The following is a 20,623-nucleotide window of genomic DNA, read 5'->3' on the forward strand; positions in this document are numbered from 1 at the left end:
TGATAAGTGACAGAAGAGGGACAAAAGATGGGGGTAGGGAAAAGCCGGGCAGCGGGGGCCGCCGGCCGAGGGCTCCTGGCTCCGGACTGCCGTCTCGGGAGCGCTGCGGCTGATGCGCAGCAGCCGCCGCAGGCCTCCCGCCCTGTTTCCCTCTCTCTGTCTCTGTCTGTCTGTCTGTCTCTCTCTGTTTCTGGGCCGCCTCCCTGGTCCTTCCCGCTCTGCGAGGAGCCCGGGCCGGTCCCGCCCGTGTCAGGTCTCCGAGCAGAACTGGGCGTGGGGAAGGGCGCTCGCACCCGCCCCGCGTTCCCTGCGCCCGCCTGAGAGATTTACTTATTGTGCTGCAGAAGGGAAGGAGGGAGGGACAGAACAGAACAAAACAAAACAAAACGGGGGCAACCGAGACAGGACGTAGGCAGCGGAGCAGCGGGAACAGCAGCCGTCCCCCGCTCCCAGCGGTCTGGGGAGCGTGCGCGTCCCCGCGCGGAAGGCGCGGCTCCGGGCTCGCGGGCCGGGGAAGGTGCGCGGCGCGCGCGCCCCACTTACCATGACTGTGGCCGCGGCCGCGGCTGCCTGGGCGGCCACCGCGGCCTGGTTGGCTTGGTGCTGCGCAGCTTTGATTTTGGCCTGCAAGTGTGCAGGAGGGTGAAAATATTTGCATTTCTCCCTCATGCAACGCCCCTTTATGTAATCCATACAAACGGTTACGGTGTTGTCGTTTGTGTCGATCATGGTGCTGTCAGCGGGGTGTGCAAAGCGGCAGTCAGTCTCTCCCCGGGCACAGTTTCCTCGCTGGAACTCCCTGCAGACCTAGGACATGGGGAGAAGAGCACACGATGCAGAAGGAGGCCCCAGGGCCGCCGGGAACTACCTCTGCGAGCGCAGGCACGATGTAAAAAAAAAAAAGAAAAGGAATAAATGCCTTTCCTTTCTTTTAATGGTGGCTTTTGTGCCATTTACAACATAAACATTCGATTATCCAGGACTCAAGTAACTGGAATCCCGGGCAAACTAATTTGAGTTTTACTTCCCCCTCTTTTCTGGGGTGAGAATCTATATTAAGAAAGTCAAAATCTGCAGTTAAATCAACAAGGCCCCCATTGTTCTTGGGATTTATTTATTTATTTAGAGAAGGGAAGGAGGGAGGGAGGGAGGGAGGGAGGAAGGAAAGAATATTTTATATATATATATAGTAATTTGGAGATTTTATATACGTGTGTGTGTGTGTATATATATACACACACACGTATATAAAATTTGGACGTCTATATATAGCCACACCTACTATGACAACTCTGGGATTTTACAGGGTTTTTACATGGAGGGATTATTTCACCAAAGATCAAGCCACAAGGTCATTGCTGCACAACTGCTAAAAGAACAAGGCGACGTGACGAACCTGCTTCTCCTCTGAGGACGGGGAGTGGGGCTGGGGTGAACGTGAATACTCCCGTTTTCCCATAGGTCTGTCCTGCTCCATAAAGCTGATGTACGCTTATACTCATAAATTAGAAGAACTACGATATCTAAGACCCCAAAACTTTCGTTTAAGTCACAATATTATTATTTCTGACAGCACAGAAAGAAGGTAAAAATACAAAATAAAACGGAGAGAAATATGGGAAGAGATAAAGGGAAAGAAGTAAAAGGAGGGAAGTAGAATAGAGTTTGAAGTGTTGATGTATTGTTTCTTTTTTTATTCCTTAATCCTTAATTATCCTGAAATCTCAAGTAACTGCAGTGCTCCATCCTCTGAGAATTCTCGTGGATCAGGAGTTTACTGTTTAAAGAAAATTTTCTTTGGAATTTAAAGAGTATTCTTAACCTTGCCCTAAATACCGATAACGTCAAGTAACACAAATAACATATATACATAATACTTATATTTATAAATATCATTATCAGGGAAGAATTACTAGTAAAATTGTAAGTTATTTTCTTCTCAGGCTCCACATCCAAAGTTGATGTGCTCAAGTGGTGGTTCACATCTTTATCATTAGTGACATTACAGGAAGGGTCACTGACATGACATTTGAGCCTTGTGAGAGTCAAAAGTACTTGGGAAATACAGTTTCACTGACCAGTGACCAAGCGAGTTTAAAGGGTAAACAGATAAATCACAAAATTTTTAATTGTTTCATTCTACTTTGGATATTATCCAACATTCCATCTTTAGCTCATAAAATGTACAAAATAAAAATTACTAAACTGTTCCCACAGATTCTGAGTATGCCTCCCTCTGTAAGTGGAATGACTCCAGGCTAAGACTGCATTGGGGTGTAGAGTAGCCATCAGGCATTTACCAAGGGGCTCTGTGTGCAGCTGACTTCATTCCTGGTTTGAAATGAATTGCAAGCTGCTTTGCTAAAGTCCTCGTGAATCAGTTTTACATATGTCTTTGTCTACCAATCCTGTTGGGAAGGACAACTTGTTCCCAACTCAGCTGATTTAATTTGTTTTCTAAACCACACGGTCACGTACTGAACACGAAACCTTCATGGGTCCACCAGGTGGAGCCCCAAACACTTTTCCAGTCCCATGAAAGGTCTGTTCAGTATTCACAGGGTTAGTCTTGATCAAAACAGTAGCGATGGAGTTTATTGTCTTTTCATTTGGGGATCTATATACTCCAGATGGAAGCTGATATTAGGCAGCATTTTATCATTTTCAATATTTATTGGGTAAATATTTAAACAAATGCTCATTGAAAGAACATTCTCAAATGATCCAAGATAAAGCATAGTGTACATCCTAACCATACATATATATCACCTAACAACTGATGGTTGGATTAAAGGAACTCTTTGAAAAATCTGTCAGACTCTTTACACACCCATATAAAATGCTCTATTAAATGTCATAGGATACAGTAGTTAAGATAAATGGATGAATGCCCTAACTGATTAAAGAGAAATTTTACCTAGTAAAGTACAGGTGAGCTGGTTTGACTCATGACTTAAGAATTATGTTTTATAAATATGTGAATTTTTAAACTTTTTATTTTATATTGGAGTATAGTTGATTGACAATGTTGTGATAGTTTCAGGTGTACGGCAAAGTGATTCAGTTGTACATACACATGTATCTATTCTTTTTCAAATTCTTTCCCCATTTAGGTTGTTATATAATATTGAGCAGAGTTCCCTGTGCTATACAGTAGGTCCTTGTTGGTTATCCATTTTAAATATAGCAGTGCGTACATGTCAACCCCAAACTCCCTAACTATCCCTTCCCCCCACCCTTCCCCCACTGGTAACTATAAGTTTGTTCTCTAAGTCTGTGTTTTCTTGACTTTTGTAGATCACTTGAATTTAAGTTAAAGAAAATATCCCAAATAAGTAATTAGATTTTCCCAGGCTCCAGTTCCCCGTTTACCTATACATAACTGGGGCTGATATCCTGGAACATGCTAGAGCAGCCATACTAGTTCTTCAAATACTGAAATATGATCATACCACTTGGTCAGTAGCCACAGTCCTACGTCCTCCCACCCCTGTCCCTGAGTGTCCCCCTTGTCCTGGCTGCTGGCCTCCTAACCTGCCCGTTACCAGACCTTTCCAGGATCCAGCAAAGGTTCACGCCTGGAACAGCTGGAGCCCTTGGGAGCCATCTTCGTGGCCTGCATAGTGATTGATTCAATGTTCCACTGGTCATTACATATTTTGCCCCTGAACACACATTCCACACAACAGATTTTTGTTTGTATTAAACTTATTCTTTTCCCACAGACTAATTTCCTTTATACTTGACCTTAAATTCAAACAATAGAATTATGAATGCATGCCTTTTAGGTGAATGTGTGTGCATGGTGGTTTTGCAAGACTGAATTAATATCTTACAAGCATTCACTTACACAGAGGTATAGTTCTACCACAAATGCATCTCAAACCACAAATATAATTGAAGTACCTCCAGTTTGTCAGTCCTGAGAAGTTTCTGAGTTGCAGTTGAGCCCGGAACAGTGACAGGTGGACTTCCGGGAACAATAACAGGTGTGGTGGGTAGAATTTCCGTTGGGACTAACCCAACTCCAGGGGTTACCGGTGCTAAGTAAGGAGCAAAGCTAATCGCCGTATTTGTCCCTATTGCGGGACCTACAGGAAAAGTGGGCTGTTAAAGGAAGATAACACAAGACAAAGATTCCTTTAGAATAAAACTTTTAAAAATCACCAGCAAGTGTCATTTGAGCAAAATTCATTCATTGCATACAAGACTCTTTATGTTAATTGCATAGATCCATGCTGAACTGTGAAAATTCATTAAGCTTCTCTGTTTTTTGCTTAATAAAAATGAAGTCCATACAGATCCTCTCTTCCCCAAACCATACAAACACATGGGAGAACATCATAGAAACCTAACTACAGGGACAAGGTGAAACTTTTATTCCCATGAAAGTGTTCTCAAGAAAAGAATAAGTTCACCCTAATTGCTCATCATTCCAAACTATTGAATGTTACAACAAGAAGGCAGTAAAACTTAGGGAATGCTGACTCATAATCTTTGATTTCTCCTACGTGTCTCTCAAAGGGAGAGGAAGAAAGAAAAACACTTGACTATAGACTGATTTTCAGACTGACCAAGTTTATACACTCTCAAAAAGTGGGGATTATTTGGTATTTTATTTTGCTCGGATTTACCAGTATGTTTCCGTATTCTATCACTAGCATATATAACCCCAAAATTCTTAGGCAGCTTACATCTAGACCTGCTATTTCTTGCTCTAGCTCAACTATGTCTAGATCCAATCTTCCTTTCCTGAAAGGTTGGACAGAAGGGCTTGAACTTTTCCATTGGCCATTAAAAGTTGCTTTGGTTTCCTAGGTCACAAAATCAACGCAGCAGTGATGAAGGTATAGAGTTCCTCACTAAACTTCTCGATCACTATACTCTGTGTCCAAAAGAAGTATATTAGAGGGTTGACGGGATGATTGTTTTCAAAAGCTTCACCTGAAAATATGCCTTTCAGAAAGGAAATAATGCACATTTAAGAGAACAACAAACTTGGCTTCACTTTTTTTTTTTTTTTTTTTGCGGTACGCGGGCCTCTCACTGTTGTGGTCTCTCCCGTTGCGGAGCACAGGCTCCGGACACGCAGGCTCAGCGGCCATGGCTCACGGGCCCAGCCGCTCCGAGGCACGCGGGATCCTCCCGGACCGGGGCACGAACCCGCGTCCCCTGCATCGGCAGGCGGACTCCCAACCACTGCGCCACCAGGGAATTGGCTTCACTTTTAAAGAGCCAATGTTAAAAATGTACATTTAAGAGAACAACAAACTTTTGCTTCACTTTCAAAGAGCTGATGTTAAAAATTTAAGATGCTAAAGATTTTTCTTAGAATAAACTTTGCACTGAATTGGATCTGAATAGTTTTTGTTTGTTTTGTTTGTTTTTAGTTATTGGATGACTTTTACCCTATTTATTTTTAGGATATTTTAGGTATTTGCAATCACATGTTAATGCAATTTTCTCATATTGAACTATGTGGTTGGCCATGTCATGCTACTTCTCTATTTGTACATTGTGGGTAACATTCTTGTTGTCTATTTATAGCTCTGAGTTGTTGAACATATGGGAAAAATAATAATAATCTGTGTGTATTACGTTTTTTGTTGACAGCAATAATGGAAAAATATCTTTTACAAACGATGATGTTAGAAAGCAGTGAATTATTGATAGTTTGTGCGGGGAGTTCTTGGAGAGGCTGAAAGGCTTCACTGAAGTGGCTGGTCGGGGGAGGGATGGAAGAGGTGATTCTAATGGTCTTAGAGGGCTGCTGCTGCACTCTCACGAGGGGCCCTTAGATCTTTATGGCTCTGACATAAAATTCACTTTGGGGGAAAGTTGCTTCATGAGGTCTTAACATGGGAAATTGATGGCAGTTAGGAGTTTTTTTCTTCCTTGACTTTCTACAGAGTTTTATACATGAATGTTTTCCATTTTCAACCCATTTGAGTCATAATTATAGAACGTTGTGGTTTTCAGTAACTGTAGCTTTTATAATTTAGTACTGTTGAAAAGAAGCCAAGTGATTTAAATGGTATAAGGGCTCTATAATGTTAGGATTTAAGAAAATCAATTCTGAAAGGTCATAAATCACAACAGATCAGTGATTCAAAGAACCAGCTATATCAGAAATGCCTGAGGGGAATTTCATAAATAGAGATATCACAAATTCTGACTCAATATGTCTGGGCAGGGTCCTTGAGATTTGCATTAAAAAAAACTTACTACATGATCTGATGTGCACCCCAGTTTGGGGACAACTGTCATAGATGAGGAGTGAAAATAAATATTAGGAAAAACCAGTACTAGTAGTATAATTTAATCTAGAGGCTAATGATTGAAGTAAACATTTAGAAATTAGAGCCCTCCCCACATCTCCATTTTTGACTTTCTGTTGGAGCAAATTCCCAACCTCCCTCCCTTTTAGATAATTTGAAGCCCGGGTCAGTGTAGGGACACACATTCAGGTTGTACCTTGACTGTCAGTGGGCTGTCAGAACCTCAAAACCCATTTCCCAAAACCTTTTTGCATATCAACAAATCTCTCGCCATTAGCCAAATTTTGTTCCTTGTTCATCTAATTTAATGGTCGAAAAGGAACGTTGCAGTTCGTTTTATTGATGTTAGCTGTAATATAGGTCACAGAGAGTATTATTTAAAAGTAAAAACACAAATACTAGACAAAGGGAGACAGGAATTCAAAATCCTGAGCTCGGCCAGTTATTAATCTTTACCCTGGGCAGGAGATCAACCTCTCTGAACTTTAGTTTTCTCATCTGCAGAAGGGAAGTAAAACTACTTAGCTTCAAGACTTGGGCTGAGCAAGGTGTTAGTTCTGTCTTATAATACTTCGCATGGTTGGAACGCAAGAAATAGCAGCTATCATTAGTAGTGTAAAAATCAGTATTAATAAAGGTTTTTTCCCCCAAATTGTCCATTGATTCTATAACAGGAATGTAGTCAGGATAGCAATATAATAATAGAGGTATAAAATCTTACTAAATGATAGCAAATGTCTTCTTTATTTTGAAACATAGGTTGGGAAAGTATGTATTTTCTTTCATGTGAAAGTTAAAAGTTCATAGGCTTTATGAAGATAGATTCAATTAGATATTTTCTCTTTTTTTGTCTAGAGTGTTTTCTGTTGAAGTTGAATAGTAAAAAAAATACAGTTATGGTAATTTTCAGAGATGGGCACTATATTATTATTATTATCATCATTGACAGTAATACCTTACATCTGTGAAAGGTTCGGCTGTTTTCAAAGCATTCTCACACACTGTGTCTTCTTTAATCTCCTCAATACCCGCGAGAAGCAAGCATGGCAGCGAGAACTGCACAGTCTTCAGGTGAAAGCAATTTAGAGTAGAGACCACGTGGATTCCCCAAGGTTAGCGCTGCCGAGGCAGAGTCAAGGCAAACTACCCAGGACCCCTGGCTCCCAGTCTGGGGTTGTTTTTACTCCTCTGCACTTATTAGATTTCGTTGGTAATTTCTTAAAACAGAAGAGGGAACAAAAACACGAGCTGCCCTTACAGACATAAGCCTACAGAGTGAGCATCGGCGGGGAGCCGTGTCCCACCGTCAGCCAGGGCCTCCCTCAGGCAGGAGGTTAGGGCTGCTCTGAACAGCTGCCTGGAAAAGTGGGTCTCAGATCCTGCATTCAAATTAAAGTCTCCAGGTGGAGTTGAGGCTGATGTCTGAACTTGAGTCTGAGTTGGTAGCTAAGAGAAGGGCAGGTGACTCTGCTCCTGGAAGGCCACGAGCTAGGGCTTGGGAGAAGCGGCCCTGCGGTTCCCGCAGGAGGGCTGTTGCCAGGTGGTCTGAGACGAGATCCATTTGGTCCTTCTCGTCTCTCAGCACTAACTGCACTGAGAGAGGCCAGAGGACAAGAGCTGCAGAGAGTCTTCTGGAAGAAAATCATGTCCGAAATGCCGGTCTTGGCGTCTTCGCTCTGGACTTCACCCCACCTGCCTGTGTTTCTCGCTCTCCACTCTTCCTTCTCAGTACCTTACAGCAGTAGCTCTGGGTTCAGAGATCACACACTCACATGTGCACACATGCTCTTTGATATTTTGTAGTGGCGAGGAAGGATCAGGGCTGGGGAGGAATGACTAAGTGGCCTGAGGTATTTTATGGCTCTAAAATGTAGTCAATTGACTTTTTAAAACAAGAGCGTGAGAGCTCATACATTTAGAAAGCTCTGACTTCAAAGGGTAGGTATTTGGCACTCAAACTGAAAGGCCTAAAACATGACATCTCTTAAGCCTTCTCCCTTTACTCCCGGAAGCATCTCTGGAGCACAGAATACTCAACACTAGACCTTGCCCCCAAGGACCGGATTGCATAGGCTCTTGAATCCCTGTCCTACTAGAGGCTACCCACCTGCTGCTTTATCTTGAGTGTACGTGGGAAGGTTGTGTGGGAGGTGAGGGGTTGGGGGCAGTGTGCTGGGAAGGGAAGGGAAGGGAAGGAAGAATTGCTGTTACACTCTGTTAGGAATTGGAGAAAGAAAAACTGGTAGGAGGAATAAGGTGAATGAGACTTTTGAAATGTAATGAATTTGAGACAGAAGAGGAAAGAACAGTTTGCATTTTCATTCATTCAGTAAATATTCATTGGTGGTACAGACATGGTGCCAGAACACTGTGTCTACATTTATTGAACTTAAACCCTAATGGGGAAGGACAAAGAAATAAAATGACAATTCATTTTTATGGATAAGCAGAAATGAGGAGGCCTCACTGGTAATGACAGAGATTGGTGGTGGGTCGCAGGGGATAGAGTTGGAGTCCTTATGAATAAGATGAAGTTAAAACGTGAAGAGTAGTAGGAAACTTCCAGCAAAAGCAAAGGCCTGGAGGCAAACAAGAGCTCTGTGTGTTCACAGAACGGAAAGTTTGGTTTGGTCTCAGTGGACAAAGGAAGAGTGGCCCAGAATGAGTTGGTGAGCTGGGAAGGGACATGATCACAGATGACACTATAGATAAAGTCAAGGTTACATGTTTAGGCTTTGTCTCCAGTGAAATGGGAAGGTGAAGGGTTGTAAGAAAGGGAGTGATGTGATGCCTTTATGTGTTTAAAGGCAACTGTATGCCGGTTGCTGTGTGCAGGATACATTGGAAGAAAGCAAGAGTGGAACTTGAGAGATTAGGAGGGAACAGCTTATAAAGTATTTTGAAATACTTGGCGGCTCAGACGAGGGTGCTGGGAGAAGAAGTAGATGGACTTGAAGGCACATATGACAGGATTTGCTGATGAACTGGATGTGAGAGAATCTGCTTGGTTTTGGTTTGAAACTGCTGGTTGCACATACTGAGATGGAAGTGTAGTAGAATAAAAAAATGGGTCTTGAACATGTCAAGTTCCTGTGAGAAATTTGAAGGTGAGTCCAGTAGGAAGCTGGATACCTGAACCTGGGACTCAGAGGAGAGGTTTGGACTGGGAACGTGCATTTGGGAGTTCTCAGCCTGTAGATGATTCAGAGCCTCAGAAATGGATGAGACCATGAAGGAGAGGGTAAATGAGAGAGCGGTCCAGCACTGGGAACATCAGTGTATAGCAGCCTCAACATATAACAGAGGAAAAGAATGGGCAATGGAGTCAGAAGAGGAAGGAACGATCAGAGAGAGAGGGGTGCTCCTCGAAGGAGAGATTGATTGCATGTTACTAAGAGGTGGAAAGAGTACAATAAAAGCAGAAGTGCCCATTGGTTTAGCAACATGGAGGTCACTGGTGAGAGATTTCAGCGGATGGGTTCAGGGGAGATGGGAGATAAAGGGAGTGGAAAAAATATGCATAGCTCTTTAGAGAAGTTTACCTAAGAAGGAAACCTAAAAATGGAGGGATACTGGCTACTTTATGTTTATCAATTTCTTTGTCTTAAGCAATTTCTGCATGTATTAATTTCCCGTGTCTGGTCTAACAAATTCGCACAAACCTGGTGGCTTAAACAACATGCTTTTATTCTTTCATAGTTCTGGAGGCTGTAAGTCTGAAATCAGTTTCACTGGGCCAAAGTCAAGGCTTTGGCAAGATCATATTCCCTCTGGAAGCTCTAGGGATGAATCCATTCTTCGTCTCTTCCATTTTCTGGTGGCTGCTGGCATCCCTTGGTTAGTGGCCACATCACTCCAGTCTCTGCCTGTACGGGCACATTGCCTTTCTCCTCTTCCGTATGTGTGTCAACTCTCCCTCTGCCTCTCTTATAAGAATGCTTGTGATTGCATTTAATCCAGGAGAATTTCCCCATCTCAAGATGCCTAGCTTAATCACATCTGCAAAGACCCTATTTCCTTGTAAGGTGACATTTACATTTCCAGGTACCTTTGAGGGCCATTATTTGGCCTACTACCTTGTATTAGGTCACTAATTCATTCCTGAGACTCTGAAGTTATTTGTTTGTAGAGTTAATGATTTTTAAGTTTATTACATTTTTTGCTCTAATTTTTCTTGCGATTTAAAAACCTCTATTAAAATACTTAAGTGTAATATTCCTTCTTCATAGAGTAATTGTGATTATTGTCTTCTAATTAATATATGAGACAATACATAAACATAACTTTCAAAGAAAATTCAACTAATAGTTTATAACAGGAATGGAATTTTCTTATTAACATTGCCATTATTGGGTACCAGGGTCAATCCTTACAAATTCTAAGTAAATAAGTAGTGAATGATTAAAACGATATAATGCACTGTTGCTATGTTGACCTAGGTGGTTCTAAGTTTATTCCCATAGATGTCATTTAATATGTATAATTAAATTATTTTAGCATTTAGGTAATTTAATAAAATAATTTATACGTGTGTATCAATAAAGAGAACCGTAAATTATACATGTGAATGGTTTTAAGTAGATCCACTTAAACGCCTGTATTTGGTGTTAAATGTGTTCAGAACTCTACCTGTGTTGTCCTTACATCTAGGATAACTCCTACTCATCCTTTAGGATGTACTTATTTGGGACTTCGTTCAGGCAGCCTTTCCTGCCTCATCCAAAATCATAATGGCCTGGGCCTGAATCTTATGTTGTCTTTTCCTTGAGTCTGTCTACACCCCCAAGACTGTAGCTGATTTATCTTGGAGTCCCCTGCACCTGCACTTTTTTTTTTTTTTACTCTGGGCAGAGCTGGTTCCTGGCTACTTTGTGCTGCTATTCTTGGGCAGAAACCCGGAGACAAGCAGAATTGCCAACAATCTGCCCAGATTCTCTCCCCTCTTCCTGGACCAAACCCCACCTTCCCCATCTCATCTCATGGACGCACAACAAGAAAATGTAACTCCCTGGTAGCTATCCCTTTTCATTTAGCATCTTTCAATGACATAGAATTTTCATACAATAAAGACTGATTTTTAAACAATCATCTCTTTTTTATGCACCTTTTTTTTTAAAAAAGAGCGAATTTCACTCACTTCACTGGCTTTGTTTTTTAAAAAATTAGCTTGTTTTTGACAAAAAATTTACAAGTGTAAATGAAATTCACTAAAGCCCAAAAATGCACTCCTTTTTCTCAGGGCCTCATTCCTAGAGCAATTTCCAGACCTTTAAGGAAGTACTTTCAAACACTGTGAAATCAGGGAGAAAATATGACACAGTACTGAACTCCCTGGGCGTTTAATCCTGTGGGCCTTGCCTCAGCTCCTGCACCCTTTGCAGGCCTCTGAGATGGGAGGCGTGGGTGGCTCAGGCAGCCTTCCTTCATGCCTCTGCCAGGCTCCAGGAGGAGCAGACTGCAGAAAGTGCCCTGGTCAAGATGTCTGAGGTCCAGGCTCAGCTCCACAACTGATTAGCTGCAGGACATTGGGTAAATCCACTAACTTCTGTGGTTTCATTTTCCCCTTCCTTCAAATGATACCATTGAACTAAATAATCTATCTGTTGCATTGCTAATAATGTTTTAGGCATCAGAATCTCTTCTTTGCATAGATCATCAATTCATACTCTAAATGAGAACGTAGAACTATTGCCCTTCTAAGATGGTTCAAATATGGAGGTTACTGGTGAGAAATATGGAGGTTACTGTCACTAGTTGGAGTGACACAGATTTCCCAGATATTGATTAGAAATTGTCTTTGCCTACAGTTTCTACATGCGTTTTTCCATTTAAATAATCTAAAAAACCCTATTTTCAGCATCTAGTTAGCTTCAAAGCTATTTGCTTTAATGGTAGCCAAAGAGACAAAGTAGGGGGACACCATTTTAGGTCAACGTGGCCTTGCCTGTACCAACACTTTAATCATCAAGCCCATCATGAGATGCAATGTACTCACCACTGGATGAAGTGGGGTTCCTGGAAACATAAATTGCATCTGCTGGGCAAGCATTGCTGCTGCAGTTTTTTGCTGGATCAAATTGTTCCTCCCGTTAATTTCGAGTTGAGTTTTTAAATGTGTTGGAGGGTGAAGATACTTGCAGTTCTCTCTTGAACAACGGCCCTGGAAGAAAGAGTTTTGGTCTTAGGACTGTCATAAGTAGCTTTCAACTCTGTTGTCAACCATTTCACAATCATTCCTTATATACGAAGGTGTGTATCTGTGTGTGTGCACATGCGTGCGCACGTATGTTGGAACATACAAGGGGTGAATCAGGCATTCGATGATTATCAGGCTTGCTCAGACCTGTTGAACAGAGAAGCGTCCTGAAATGTTGTTGTTTTTAGTGGATTCTAACTCTGACAAAAGACCCTAAGGAAACGTGACTGCTGAGAGTAAAGTCGGACCCTTCTAGGCAGTGTGGGAGGCCATCAGAGGAGCGTATTTATTGTGACTTATCAAAAGGAAGCTTTGAACTTGCTAAACGTTGGTTTGTGCTGGAGTGATAACAAAATGCGAATAATTATGCGCCACATTTGTGCAGCAGGGAGAGTAATCAGAAGGTCTTGAAATGTGTGCTCCAGCGTGGCTGAAGACACCCCTAAATCAGATGATTGAAGAAGAGGCGGTGGTAGAATAGGGCGGACATTTCTTAGTAACTGATGCACAGGCGAAATTTCCAGGCATGAACTCAGATGATCACCTGCAACAGAGCAGTTTGCTCTAATACACGAAAGCTGCAGCCCATGTCCCTGCCCCAGTCCCGTGACAGTTGTATAAAATTAAATGTCACAATATGAGGTAGTGAAGAGTGTTTACAGCTAAAGTAACATCAGGATGTTAAAGTTGGCAAAGTGAAAAAAAAAATTAATTAGGTGACAGTTGTGCCTAAAACCAGTCTTGAAGAGTAATCACAAATGGTAGTGTTTATACTGAATTCCCAAGTTTTCAAAACTACCAATTGAGAGAATCACGTTGATATGTGAAGTATGCAATTCCTGGAGAAAGAATAACGAACTGTGTTAACCAGTATGGGGATTGTCAGTCTCTAAAGAATTAGTCTTATTTGCAACCAAGAAAAGAGAATATGGGTTTGTTTACCAAATATAAAAGTAATTTTAAAAAGCAAGCTGGGTGGATCTGGGCAAACAAATTTGTTTATAGTCATCCTAATTCTAAACATCTGGAGTTCGCACGCTGCCCCCTGCTCATTTCAGCTGTACTTGTGGTGGCGCAGGCTCCCTCCCAAATGTCAGCCTCCTACACTGCCGCAGAGAAGGGCAGACAGGAGTCCTGGGCTCAGCCTGGTGCTCTGCACTCATCAACCCGTGTTAGCAGCATGAGAGGCTGTGCCGCCCTCTGTAGGGAGGACACAGAGGCGGGCACCGGGGACCCGAGAAGGAATTGGTCACGTTTCCGCTAAAGTTATTCTGTAACAATGGGCAAGGGCAGCATGTCTCCTTAGGCTCAAGTTCATATTGTCGATGTTTCATTCAGCATCCTAAGGGAGAAAACAGACATCTTGGGTCAAGTACTGGAAGGTCCACTGTTAAAATACTGGCAAACTGGACCCACAATTTAAAATAATCCACTTTGTTGTACACCTGAAACTAACACAACATTATTAATCAACTGTACTCCAATACGAAATAAAAAGTTAAACAAAAATAATCCAAGTCAAAGCAGTCTAGAAATCTCTTTCTCTCTCCATCTACTTCTGTCTGCAGATTTTTAAGGTAAAGTTTTAATCCTAACTTTACTTTGCTCATTGTTTTGTGATGTCCTAGGGTCCCTCCAGCCCTACCAACCTGCTTCAGGCATGTCTTATTTTACTTCTCTTTCTGTCCTCCCTTGACAATTGCCCAAGTCTCTGGATTTTCTAAAATAAAATCTCCAAGAAAGCATTCAGATTGGGCCAGCTCCTAGAGCACAGGAGTATGACCAGTCTCTGGACTGGCTGCCTTATGTCAGGTGTCCAAATACATTCTTATCATCTATTGTGGGAGGTGGTCACGGGACGTGGCTACTGCCCATCATCAGGGGTGGAGGAGAATTGAACAGAGTGACATTTCTTGTATAGAGGATAAGTCTCCCCAGGCTTCTCTCTGACAAGCTCAATTCAAACTCTCTTCAAACACAGTCAGTTCACTTGGAAGATGACACCCAGAGAGGCTCATTTGACAGATAAGAATACAGGGTACACGTATGGGCCTCTGTGTACAAATGTACAAAGGGCCTCACGTGAGGGTTTGGGAAAACAAAGTTCCATAGAATGGAGCTGGAATTTGTGAAACATCCACACTTCTACCAGTCTGGCTATTCTATTTTGCTCGTTCATATAATTGTCAATTTGATCATTAGTCTTCTAATGTAATGCTTCAGGTAAAAATTTCGACGAGGCTAGAAAAATATGTTTTTTTTTGTTAATGCTGTCATCTCTTGATACAACTGGGACTCTTAAGGAACTACATAAACTATTTTCAGCCAATGGAACATGATTTACAACATCGAATTAGTAATTTATTGATGGAACCTTCTTTTCCATGAGAATTAATACAATTTCCTACTGTTCTTACTTACACACTTGGAGTGAGGTATATTACTGATTACCCATGTACCAGACAATTTATACATCGTTATCTCATTTTCTCCTTATAACAGCTGTAATGATCCCTATTTTACAAAACAGCAAATGTACTCAGAAAGATCAAGAAACTTTCCAAAGGTTATATAATTGGTAAGTGGTAGGGCTGGATTTTAAATCTAGGTTTATCTGACTCAATTACCTCACTGTACTAACCTATTTATTAGCAACAGTTAAAAATCCAGGGAGGATAAAAATCTAGCATTCTCCTTCATAGAATAATAGGCTACTTAACACAATTTAAAATATAATAGAGGGCTTCCCTGGTGGCGCAGTGGTTGAGAGTCCGTCTGCCGATGCAGGGGACGCGGGTTCGTGCCCAGGTCCGGGAGGATCCCACATGCCGCGGAGCGGCTGGGCCCGTGAGCCATGGCCGCTGAGCCTGCGCGTCTGGAGCCTGTGCTCCGGAACGGGAGAGGCCACAACGGTGAGAGGCCCGCGTACCGCAAAAAAATAATAATAATAAAATAAAATAAAAAAAAAATATATATATATATAATAGAATATATATGAGGATTTGGGAGTGGAGAAAGATCACTTGCCTGGGTCTGTCTGTCGGAAGGGGGTCAGAGCAGTGGTTAGGCTTACAGGCTCTGGAGGCAGATGCTTGGGCACATAAGTTGGCTCTGCTTTTTCCTACCTTTGTAACTTCGAGCAGATTACTTGAATTTCTTGTATATTGGTGTTTTCATCTATACAATGAAAATAATTATTGTGTTTTCCTCTAAAGGCTGTTGTAGGATTAGATGAGCTAATACAGGCACAAGGTGTAGAGAATGCCTGGCACGTAGTAAGCACTGGGGAAGCGTTGTCAGCATTACCAAAGAAAGAAAAGATATTTGTATGTCATTTTCTTTACAGTAAATGCAGGATTACAGATTTAGTTATGTTTTGATTGGCTTTTTGTTTCTTCTCTAGAGTAGCTTTTCATTTCAAAACATGATAAAAACAATCAGTACTTAATTACACTTATTCAAATATCTTATGTTTAAAATTATTTTCAAGTCTTCAGGATATTTCTGCAAGTATCCATATTTGAGGAGAGAGCCCTGGAACATAGTTCAGTCTAGCATCAATATTTTGAAGGGTGTTGCAGCACAGATGTATGAGGCATACAATTCAAAGCCTGGGAAACTCCAGGCAGCAGAATTTTAGTAAGGGATACTATAGGACTCTAAAATCCTAAAGGAAAACTTACTGTCAAAATATAACTATTTGACACAGTAAACAATTGGTAAGGAAATTTTTGTTAGGGCGTAAGATCTGTCAGGATACACATCATCGCACAAAAACTGTTGATTATCAAAGCAAGTTGTCATAACCCTACGGGAGAGGGCAGTGAGCAGAAATGTAAAGCATCTTTGTATATCATTGTGAAACAAAACAGAAGTGTCAAAAATAGCGTCTCCCAATTTTAGTCCAAGAAATGAAGACGAAAATGTCTTGGGAAAGTCTTCCTGTGGCTGCTAGGATTGTTTTTTTTTTGTTTTATTTTAACTCTTCCTCCCTTGGTTAAACACTGTTTCCGAGAGATAAGAGAGGTGAGGGTCCAGCCCCTGGAGAAGGGGGCTGGCACAGCTTCTGTGGGATGGAGTGGGAGGGCACCATTCCAGAGTCTTTGTGAAGAATCTTGTAGAACTGGAAAATGGGAGCCCTGGAGGAGTCTAGGCAGATGGTCCCACACCAGGGTCTAATGTGGAGATTGCAGCCCTCAGGGGCTCCGCCCACCCCGGGTGGGATGCAGTAGGTTTAGAAATGACAGGTGGTCTGGATCACACTCACCATTGTTCTTGGTCTATTTCCGGGCTAGGGTCTCATTCCTTCCTTCATTCAACAAATATTGATTGAGACCTTGCTGTGTACCAGGTCTTGTGCTAAGTGCTAGTTAACTAAAGGTGAGTAAACACAAGATCTCCTGCCTCCCTGCCTGAAGCCTGCAATCAGGTGGTGAAGACGGATATTAGCCAAACAGTGACACAGATAAATGTATAATTACAAACCGTGGTCCCTATTCTGGAGGAGAAGGCTGAGAGACAATGGTGGGAGAGGGTCAGAATTGAGACTGGTGGCAAAGGAGGGCTCTGAAGAAGTGACATATTTAAACTGAGACCTGAGGATGAGAAGGAACTTGGCAAGGGAGTGAGTGAGGGCTAAAGTGTGTGTGTGTGTGTGTGTGTGTGTGTATTTGTGTGTTGAGGGGGAGAATACAAAATGAGGACAAAAGGAAGAGGACGTGCTAGGAGAATGTACCATCTGGGGGCCTTCTTGAAGTTTCTCAAGGCTGGAATACAGAAGGGGGTGTGGGTTGCAGTGGGGGGATGATAAGAGATAAAACGGGAAGAAGTAGACTAGAGCCAGATAACAAGGAACTTTGGGAGTCAAGTTAAGGGCTATGAACTTCATTGCCACTGAAAGTTTTGAAGCAGGAGAAGCGCAAGATCAGATTTATGTTTTACGCTACGTATAAAATCTTACCCTGATTATTAGATTTTGTATCTCTAATGTTGTTATGGTTTGCATTGTTTGGAATCCGCTTATTTAAAAACAATAACAGAATTCTGACGTAGTTTACATAGGATTTGTGCGCTTCATTCTGCTTCCCAAAATAATCTCTACTCCAGGAAAATTTAGTTTAGGGAGGATGGTTAGAAGCAAGTGAGAATTTCAAGCTGAATTAAGTTTATTAAAATAAGCGACCATGAAAGATTCTAATGCAGAATACCCATGTTGATTCTTAACAGGATGAGGAAAGATGCTGAATAACTAATATGTACTTGTCAGAACACCAGATCGTAGCTATCGGAATTACATGGTCATTACATTGCACGACGTGGGAGAAAATAAATGCAGCTTTGGCTAAGAAAAAATTTCAGAATCAGGTTGGTGTGAGAAAGGAAAAGCGTAATTGGAAAATGAGGTTTTCCAATTACTTATTTTAAAACCAGGAATATTTAGAGTCTTTTCCTAGTATGCTCCTAATTGAAAAAGTCAATTAAAATATGGAAGCAAAAAAGAAAACAGATTAATTAGGAGATTATTAAAGGGATTAACAATAGGAGTTTGGCCCATAGGAATAGCTAACAGACAACTATATCCCATTAGTTTTCCATGGGAAAAGCAATGGATTTCATATGATCTGCAATTCAAACTGACAATAGGCCCCTGCTGTACGACTCGGGGATAATTTAAATTGTTTCTTAGCGTGGGCCACGCCATTGATCAGCAGGCTCTACAAAGGCCCTTTTGGGAAATAATTCCAGTTGAGGCCCAGGGTCACAGCCTGATCCACTGAATTCCTCCTCTTCCCGTTGGGTCCTGGCTGCTCACTGCTTTCAGCATGTGATGGTATTTTCAAGGGAGCAGGCCTGGCTGTGGAATGGAGAATCTGACTCTAAGACTGGGGGCAAATGGTATGCGTTCCCAAAGTGGCCTGCTGGGATGCTCTGAGTCCAGGAGCCTGCTTGGGAGGTCCATGGAAGCCACTGAAGAACCTCTCAGATTCCCTCGCGTTCCGCACGCGTGAAACCAACTTAGCGAAATCCTGATGTCCTGGAGTCACATTCCTGAAGCCTGTTCTATCTTGGAACCTTTCCTGGAGAAGCAGTTGAAACCAGTGGTAAAGGGAACAGTCTCTGGAACTGGACTACTTGGGCTCAAAATCCAGCTCTGCTGTTCTTGCCATGGGACCTTGTGGCCTCCAGTTGCCACATCTGTAAAATGGGGATAACAATAGTTCCCCCCTCATAGACTTGTGTAAGGATTAAGATTTAATGCATATACAGTGTTTGAGCAGTTCCTGGCACATAGTAAGCCCTCTGTAAGTTTTTATTATCCTCCTTCCCTGGTGGCACAGTGGTTAAGAATCCACCTGGCAATGCAGGGGACACGGGTTCGATCCCTGTTCTGGGAAGATCCCACATGCCGTGGAGCAGCTAAGCCCGTGCGCCACAACTACTGAGCCTGCGCTCTAGAGCCTGTGCGCTGCAACTACTGAAGCCCGCGTGCCGCAACTACTGAAGCCCGTGTGCCACAACTACTGAAGCCCGCGCGCCTAGAGCCCACGCTCCACAACAAGAGAAGCCACCGCAACGAGAAGCCCACACACTGCAACAAAGAGTAGACCCTGCTCACCACAGCTAGCGAAAGCCCACGCGCAGCAACGAAGACCCAATGCAGCCAAAAACCAAGCAAATAAATAAATAAATAAAATAAAAATAAAAACAACCTTGCTGATAACTAGTTCAGTTTCTGTATCACGGTGCTTCTCTCTGGCCTGTCTACCCAGCTCTTTAACACTATTCTTGTTCTCACAGTTAGCACCAGCCTTGGCCATTTCTCTCTTTGGAAGAACCTCAGATCTGTTTTTCTTTGATATCTGTCCTGCTGAAACTTGCCAGGCCTGATTAACATGGCATGACTAATGCAGAGTTTAAAGCAGCTATGCATTATAGTGGGGAAATCCTGGAATTTTGGTTGTGGCTTCATCCCTAAACGGTTAGATTAACTTTTGCAGATAATGTATAATATTCTGTGCCTCAATTTTCTTATCTGTCAAATGGGGGTGATGATGTTCCCATATCTCAACTCTTTCCGATGTCTGTGAGAGCTCGAGAGACAGCCACAGTTGCTCTGAAAAAAGTCATAATTTGCTATACATCGTCAATTCTACATCTATTTCCCCCTTGAATGTTCCTCATCTAGTAAAAGGAGAAAGCCACATAAACCAACAGTTACAGTGCAGGGTGACACCTGGGAGGTATGTTGGCAACAGTCCCAATATGTTATGAGAATTGTGAGTGGTCTGTGTGACAGGCGGGGCATGAAGTGCATCAGCAGACGTGGCAAATTAAGTCAAAATCGATTAAGTCTAGGAGGATCTATTAAGTACCTACAGTGGAAAATTCAGTCAAATAGACCACTGCTTTGGTCCCTGTGACATGTAAAGTGTTTAGCAGATGTTTTCTAAGTGACTAAACTGGCTGGGGGGGAATCAGATGCTCACAGCCTCAGTTTCCCTAGTTTCAAAATGTCTCAAGGTTTTTGAAAGTGGGAGAAAAAACCCAGAGGCCTTGGTTTGAGCAGGCGAGGTCCAGCCCTCTTCCCCAAGGCTGGCGCTTTTCCCTTCCTTACAGGGAGCTGCGAATGCTTCTGAGTCTGCCCTCTCTAGGTTTGCATTTAGGGCAGCCTGTAATCCCCGGAGAGCTGGAAGACCTTGGGGCCATCACCAGTGCTCTAGGAGCAGACCTGTGACTCATTATAGTCATGCCAATGTAACTGCCCTATTCCTTCAAGCACTATTGGGCTGTTAAGACCTAATTTGTGACCGTTTAAACAGATGAAACATAAAAATTAATAAATGGGGAGGAGAGGCAAAGAGGGTGAATTGTTTGCAGTTTGCCATTTCAAAGCACGTGTCAATTTTATTTTTTAACGGATTTGGCTGCCTGAGAAGTTTAATTAATCAATCAATTAATTTGTTAACATTAAGACTCAAGTTTGTTTATTTATTTAGTTAGTTAGTTAGTTTTTGCGGTACGCGGGCCTCTCACTGTTGTGGCCTCTCCCGTTGCGGAGCACAGGCTCCGGACGCGCAGGCTCAGCGGCCATGGCTCACGGGCCCAGCTGCTCCGTGACAGGTGGGATCTTCCCGGACCGGGGCACGAA

The 20,623-nt window shown here is 42.4% G+C and overlaps 1 protein-coding gene across 13 annotated transcripts in view; it reads right to left on the reverse strand.

The window, feature by feature from the left end:
- MBNL2 (muscleblind like splicing regulator 2) overlaps positions 1–20,623 on the reverse strand; it is a 152,519-nt gene that overhangs the window by 41,658 nt on the left and 90,238 nt on the right. For all 13 annotated transcript variants that reach the window (XR_003434673.1, XR_003434672.1, XM_027115962.1 and 10 more), the window contains exons 3-5: positions 12,274–12,438; positions 3,907–4,107; positions 544–807 (exon numbers count right to left, since the gene is read on the reverse strand). Coding sequence is in view for 11 of the 13 variants with exons in the window: in XM_027115962.1 (XP_026971763.1) it covers positions 544–807; positions 3,907–4,107; positions 12,274–12,438 (630 nt within the window). In the remaining 2 variants the exon portion in view is untranslated. The remainder of the gene's footprint in view (positions 1–543; positions 808–3,906; positions 4,108–12,273; positions 12,439–20,623) is intronic.

This window comes from Aethalodelphis obliquidens, unplaced genomic scaffold, assembly GCF_003676395.1.
Source record: "Aethalodelphis obliquidens isolate GAN/ISIS:26980383/991018 unplaced genomic scaffold, ASM367639v1 scaffold15, whole genome shotgun sequence".
Taxonomy (NCBI): domain Eukaryota; kingdom Metazoa; phylum Chordata; class Mammalia; order Artiodactyla; family Delphinidae; genus Aethalodelphis; species Aethalodelphis obliquidens.